The 7500-nt window shown below is 38.2% G+C and overlaps 2 protein-coding genes and 1 pseudogene across 2 annotated transcripts in view; 1 reads left to right on the forward strand and 2 right to left on the reverse strand.

The window, feature by feature from the left end:
* The window catches only part of LOC138030343 (PCI domain-containing protein 2-like), a 282269-nt gene that overhangs the window by 169147 nt on the left and 105622 nt on the right, over positions 1 to 7500 (reverse strand). Inside the window, exon 4 of the mRNA XM_068878269.1 lies at positions 7423 to 7496. Coding sequence (XP_068734370.1) covers positions 7423 to 7496 — 74 coding nt within the window. The remainder of the gene's footprint in view (positions 1 to 7422; positions 7497 to 7500) is intronic.
* LOC138028301 (dynein axonemal heavy chain 1-like) overlaps positions 1 to 7500 on the forward strand; it is a 201745-nt gene that overhangs the window by 155799 nt on the left and 38446 nt on the right. The gene's annotated exons all lie outside the window — the stretch shown is intronic.
* On the reverse strand, positions 266 to 5960 carry LOC138029398 (TNF receptor-associated factor 4-like; annotated as a pseudogene).

The raw sequence follows: 7500 nt of genomic DNA on the forward strand, positions 1-7500 counted from the left end.
ATTGTCATCTGAGTGTCAAGAGATTGGTTAAAAACCACCTATGGGACGTTTTCAACCAACCTCTAGGAACACCAATAGCAATAGACGTACGACTTCCGATGGACAAACAAAAGAAGCTAACGAGAGATCTTCTGTTTTCGTCCACCAACACGGCGGCGATGACGTAACGTGAAAACCTATTCGTTTGGTGCCTGCTTGCTACAACAGAAGTTTTACCAGAATCTAGTTCTACTATGTTTCAAAACTGTCAACAACTTTCTAGATTTCAAGATGCATCTACGGGGTCTACGTCTATTCTAATGAAGATGGTATTGTCTCGTATGTAATGTCTTCTGCTTTAAATTTATTTAAAGACACAAACTTTTGGCAACCAAACCCAAGGCTCTTTACTTTGTTGGGTCTCTTGAAGTAATCACTATCGCGATCGCATGACAGTCTCCAAATTTTATTCTGCCGCACACCAATGTCGTCATCTTGATCAATAAGAACAAAGTCAACTCGTTGCTGAAATGGCCACGGGAGAATGGCATCATATTCGCCTTTCATTATAACCACGTATAGTGAAAGATGAGTTCCTTTTCCTTGCCCGAGGCCATTCAAGAAAGCGTCTGCCCGCAACTTGTAACCATACTGTCCAGTGTAAAATGGTGGGCTACAGAGTTTTTCTTTTTCCTTCTTGGTGGCAGACTGTTGAAACAGTTGCAAATAGCTGGAGATTTTCCACAAAAATTTGCAATTTGTGCACGCATATTCTTGCCTCTGTTCAAGTTCTCTTATTCTCAGATGGGCCAGATCCAAGTGAATCTGCATATTCTCTTGGACATGTTTGTCCATCTCGTTTCTCCTTCCCTGTTTAAAGCCATTTAGCAAAATTAAAACGAGAAGATACGATGAATAGGAGAAAAACAACTATGAGCCGAAGTTTGAAAAATCGTTTTTACAGATCAGGGCCTCGGTTGTTCGAAAGGTGTATAACACTATCCAGCGGATAGTCTAAACACTAGCTCAACCAATTAAGTTATCAAGTGGATAGCGCTATCCACCCTTCGAATCACTGGGGCCTGTGGCCTGTTTCTCGAAAGTCCGATAACTTTTCGGGCCCGAAAAGCCATTTGTGAAACTGGCAACCGCTTGCTTTGGAAAGCCGATCATTTGACATGTTTTCAATGTAACAAAAAGAAAAATTACTGTGAAGTTTGACGACTTAAATCCTCTCCGTTCTTAGGATACAAAGGGAATTGTGACACCCGAAAATGGCCCGTAAAGTTTTGGGACCTTCGAGAAACGGGCCCCAGGGGTCCATTTCTGGAAAGTCCCGAAACTTTTTGGGCCTTTCTCGGGTGTCACAATTCCCTTTGTATCCTAAGAACGGAGAGGATTTAAGTCGTCAAACTTCACAGTTATTTTGCTACTTGGTATCTTGAAAACATCTTAAATATGGGCTTTCCAAAACTACCGGGTGGCAGTTTCACACACGGCTTTCCGGGCCCGAAAAGGTTTAGGGTCTTTCGAGAAATGGGCCCCAGTTTTGCAAAGGGCGGATAACTTTACCCAGTGGTGGATAAGTCAATATCCAGAGTATGCGGTATAATGGTACTCCGCATTAAACATGGGCCAAAATTTCTTACTCACCTTTTAACTAAATGTTCTTACTGTGTGCACATTCACAATACGAGGGCAAATACTGAAATCTTTGCAGAGATTGAAACTGAAAGATAGTTATCCACCGGATAAAGTTATCAAAGGTTTTCAGAACAACTGAGGCCAGATTGCTATTTCGCGCGTAAAATTAAAGTTAAGTCGTGCACTTGTGACGTAATCAGAGACAGCATGTAAATCGGCTAAATTGACAACACTTGGTGAAACCAATTTCTCACCTTAAATTTACACCCCATATCAGTGTACTGACATGGTACAATTGCTAAAGGGCAATCCCATCAACATCCACATGTGCTGACATCTACAAAATAAAAAGCCAAAGAAACTGACGCAAACCAGAAATGAAGACCAGATCAGAACCCCAGAAAAAGGGTAGAGACTACGTTCTAGTCGTATCATGGGTCTATAGCACTAGTTGACAGATAAATCAGAGAGCGTTATCAAAATCAATAATTATTGAATAGTCTCCTGGAGAATGGTGTTGAACAATAGTTTCAAACTACTTGAGCCACGAACAGCAAGAGCACAGCGAGGCTTACAGGCAACGTAATGGTTGGTGAATCGAAAAGGACAAAACCGTAGAATTTGGTGATTACCTGATCTCTTGGAATATCTGTTCTTCCGCAATTGTTGATGCACTTAATGGGAACTCATCTACTGTTCTCAAGATGGTTCTGGAAAAATTAATAACTTTTTGGATCTTTGTTTATTATTTTTATTTTTTACTTTATTATATTTTTATTAAACATTACTATTTACAATACTATTGGCATTTATATAATTAGTTACTATCTACAATACGAAACATAAGCACAAACAAACAAATTAAGAGAAGAAAAGGAAAGAAAGAAAAAGAAACAAAGGTTAAGGATAACAAATCATTTCCCATTTTTTACATTGATTTAAAGTTTGCTCTCTGCGTAAATATGTTTGAAAAATTAATAACAGTTGCTTCAATTTTGACTAAAATGACCATGAATATCCATTGCATGTCATAAGTTTACGAACTCAAATATATATATCCTGCAAGACATTTCGCCACAGACTCTAAAAACACTTTTTTACAAAATAGCACTGTTGCTTTGTTTTAGCCAAAGGTGATTTCCTACAGGAAAGTGCATCATAACTAGATGAAACACAACACAAGGCACGACATCGTAATATTAAGGATGAAATTAAAAAAATACATGGCAAAACCAAAACAGCAAAAATATAAATATTTACTGCATGCTTCTCTGCATTTGGTGCAAATTTACAATTATTTGCAATTCAGTTAAATATGCTTGCAATTTGCAAATGTTGTGAAATCTAAAAAGGGCCACTGATGAAGTCCTTTTTTTTTCTTTTAAAACATATTTTACCAATGGGAAGTGAGAAACATGCTTGTTAAAACTTTCAAATCAAAGTCCCTTTGCAAGACTGAAGATAAACAATAATGTTGCTAGTTAAGAAGCTCCACTATAATAGAAAAGAGAGAATTAGGTGAGTATTATCAACAAAGATAGAGAAACTTAACCAATCACCTTTCTTTGTTGCAATTAACGATTGAAATGCACCACTCACTACATTCAATCTTATTGACGTCATATCCTATGTGAGAGATAACCAATGCAGTTTCTACTGCACGATCACTTTTTTAAAAACAAATCAAAAGTGGTTCAGCATTGCCCGTAATCTTATCGACAACGATATTTATCATCACAGTGGTCAAAATGTTGTAGACTCACGAGGTGCAGCTGAGTGAGTCCACAACAAATTTTGACCAATGTGATGACGAGTATAGTTGTCGATAAGAGTACAGACAACGCTGAACCACTTTCCATTTGTTTTTTATCACAATATTCAATGCCAAAAAAGTGTTTATTTCAGAGCGTGACCTAAGTCATGACACAAAGAAAGAGCAAGCATTGTCTATAACTTTCTCACAATATGATTAATTTATTTCCCAAAATGGGTGTTCCTGATTGGCTATTACATTGCATGACAAATTGACATGAACAACATTGTGTAGACTCTTATCAACAACAGCAAATTACCCAATCAGATTGCAGGATTACAAGCAATCATTGTGGTAAAAAATATTATTGTCTAAAATCAAAGTACCTGGCTTGAACTTAGGCTCGATTACCAGCCGCTGTTTCGGGAAATAAGCCAGCGCTCACTCCCGAAATCTCGGCTGGACGCGTGAGGTAAGCCATTGTTAATCTCCGCCAATCAGAAACTCGCCTGCACTAATCCGTCTGGCATAAATTATATGTTTTGGCTGCGAAGGTATTCTTTGACCCGGCCTGTTCGAGGTTTACAGTGCTTTAAGGTAGGAAACATCCAAGATTGCGACAACGAAAAGTGTTCGAGAAGCTGGAGAATGGGAATTGTGTCGTTTTCTACCGCCTGAGTTCGCAAACTTCACTGATTTTCCAGATGGCGCCAAGGTCAAAATACGGCTTTCAAATCCATTGCTATTGCAATTTTCTCCTCATACTTCGTTAATGTAAGAGCAAGTAAAATTCCTCAAGATCAATTGAAAGTACTGCTGAGTTTATTGCTGGCAAAACGAGGGGGCCGACGAGGTCGACTGCGACTGAGAGCTAAAGCAGCCGAAGATTTCGTTGATGATTCGCCGGTTGAATTCAAACTCACATCGATCATTTAACCACAAACTCAAGCTCGTATCATCTGGAAACTTCGCACAGATGTTTTAAGCATTGTTATGTAATTACTATTTTGTTAAAATAAATGTTTTGGGATGTCTAATGCCATTTCCCCGCAACTATTAACTTCGCATAAATTATATTTTGAATTTACGTCACAGACACAATCTATCGTTCACGCCGTCCAGCCGTCTCTTCTCGGGGAGGATACCCGAACTCGAGTGAGCGGCGGAAATCGAGCCTAGCTTGAACTCAAATAATAAAAAAAAATAATAATAATACTTTATACATGTACATGCAAGACTTGACTTGCCAAAACAATCAATGTCTGTTGAGGTATGTTGTTCCTGAGTGCTACTACAATGATCATTAGGAGTCTGAACAGCATGGTAGTTTAACACTTACAGGTAGATTAAGGAGATCTCCCGTCCAATCACACTGGTTACCACTGTTGTAACACTTCACCATCAAAGAGAGAACTGTTCTTTTACACGCTCTGTCCGGGTACACCTACAAAGAAAATGTTTTGCACTCAACCCTAGCTAGTGCAGGAGACAGATTCCAAGCTCAAACTGAATGGCTATTACAAAATGTTGGCCACTATTGCTGAATTTGGGAAACGTCTTGTTGTTTCAAGCGCTTCAAAGATCAAGAAATTACTTCTCTCTTTTCTTCATATATTTCAAACAATATGTTACTAAACCAGAAAAATAAAATTGAATTTGAGGCCTTCATCTCAAGCAGGCGACTGTTTCTAGTTTAAAGTACTTCTTATTCAATGGCCCATCATTACTATTTCAAATCTCCAGAGAGATGGGTCAAAGAAAAAATGACTAATATTAAACACACTCGCCTGTGGATACTTAATGTGTGTACACCACTTATTTAGCAGAAGATATCCAGGTTTCAGACTACTTTATAAATGTGTCTTGTATAGTTACTATACGATACTATACTATGCTATACTATACTATCCTATCCTATCCTATCCTATAGTATTTTATAAGTTATACTATACTACACGATACGATACGATGCAATGCGGTGCGATACGATACGACACGATACGATAAAATCAATCTCTCCTTGACCAAGCCTTTCGGGACCTACTGGTCAGTTATGAATGCCAGTCATGATGCACTGTAAAATCTAAAAACTGTACTCAGAGAAACCCATGGGTGGCAATTAAAGCTTAAAAAATTTGAAGAAAATTAAAGAAAATTGAAGTTTCTTTTAAAGTTTTTAAAAGTGGAATTTAAATTTTTCACAACAACAGTACAACAATAATTATTATTATATGAAGCAGAATTTAGTTTTACATGTAAAAGGTTACTGTTCAAAGTACAATGATGGAAGACGAAACTTACAAAATTAGAGGAAAAGAAGTGTGCTGCATGTGCAGCACGCATTTTATTGCCGTACTTTGCCTGACAACAACGTGAAATCACCAACTTTGAGGTTTTAATGACTATGTGAGCGTACAAATGCGAATCTTTCATTCCATATTTTTAATCTGAAACCGCTCGTATAAATTAAATCTTAGGACAATTCGCCCACATTGTACGAAGTGAACGAGATGAAATAACCGCGAAAGATGAAGTCGCTGTTACACTGTGCAATTTTCCGTGCAACTTTGTCTCGCAACGCCATTTCTACAAACGTTCTCGCATTACGATACCAGCTCCGGTTTTCCCCTCTCCTCAAAAGCCAACATTTGACAAGAAGTGCACACCAACAGACGAGACCTTAGGATCATTGACTAGCAAAACAAGACAGTCACTATGCTGGAGATTAACTGTCCCTGGGCTGAAAATCAGCAAACGCCCCTTATGCTGGGAACTAAAGAAGCAATACCCAAGCTATCAGATTGATTAAGTTAACATCATAATGGATGTCCTGAGCAGGTATTCAAAGGGACTCAGAAGTGCAACGAAGAAGCTACTGGAAGGATGCATGCAGTAGGGAGGTGCTGAGCTGAATGCAGAAATCCATTTTGTGTGGTAATTTGCAAGATCCTTCAAGGTCTTATGCTAGAGAGTCACAAACAACAACACACAGATACAGACAATAGGACTATACAAGAATCTATAGAAGCTATTTGAAGGACAACATTTTCTTTAATTTTATTTTGTTTTATGGTAATTACGCAGACATGGTTAGGTATGGCTGCACTGCCTAGCTCGTGGTTTAAATTCAGATCTGGCATCCAGATGTAGCATACTGCCCATATAATGTAATACAATTTTTTCCTTCAAATCTAAAGCTGTTGACATAATTGCTGCACACAACTGCTCTTCTCTCTGAAGAGAGAGGACAAATCATAGCAACTTAAAGTGGTACTATGATCAAAAAATCATTTCCTTTTTTTTGTTCAGATTTTGAAAGCGTTTTTGCGTAACACCTAACTGGCAAAATTTTGAGCTTTGAGTTTTATCCAAAGGCTATCTATTTTGAGTGTAAGTTTTGGATTTCACGGTCCGCCATTACTCACGTTCAAAACTGGCCGATTGGACCTCAGAGGGTTGGATCTAGAGAAAATGACGTCATTTACTCACTAGCTTAAAATTTCAGCGTGTAAACGCAATTTATTACATATGCAAAACACGGGTTTAAAAGTCTGAAAGTCTGAAAGCCCGAGACTCCCGTGCTGCATATTAATTCGGCCGCGTACACAAGCATTGCATTCTTAAACTAGTAAGTCTTTGACGTCATTTTCTCCTCGACCCAGCTCTCTCAAGATTTTAAAGTTGGTAATGCCGGACCAATAAATAAGAAAATTCCAGTTAAAATAAACAGGTGTCTTTCTAAAATCAGAACTTAAAACTTGGGTCAGCTAGTGTTTAGTTAACATAGTTTTGAAATCCAAAGAAAAAAAAGAATTGTTGTTTTGGTCGTAGTACCACTTTAAAGCAGATTGAAATCTCAGTCTTTGGTGAGATTGGAACAATGGACGGAGTAACCATGCAGACTAAAACCCCTTGAGTAGAGGACCAAAAGAACCCACACGAAGCCACGTCAGTGATTAGAATCCACAAAAAATTTGTTAATGGAATGTGCTGTAACATCTAATCCAACACTTCTCCCATTAATTTATATTTTACATCTCTTTTACCTTAAGTGGGCTGCGGTCATCTCATCGTACGGTTGTTCAAACCACTTCTCACATTCTACCTGGGCATCTGGTAACTGC

Source organism: Montipora capricornis, chromosome 13, assembly GCF_036669925.1.
Source record: "Montipora capricornis isolate CH-2021 chromosome 13, ASM3666992v2, whole genome shotgun sequence".
Taxonomy (NCBI): domain Eukaryota; kingdom Metazoa; phylum Cnidaria; class Anthozoa; order Scleractinia; family Acroporidae; genus Montipora; species Montipora capricornis.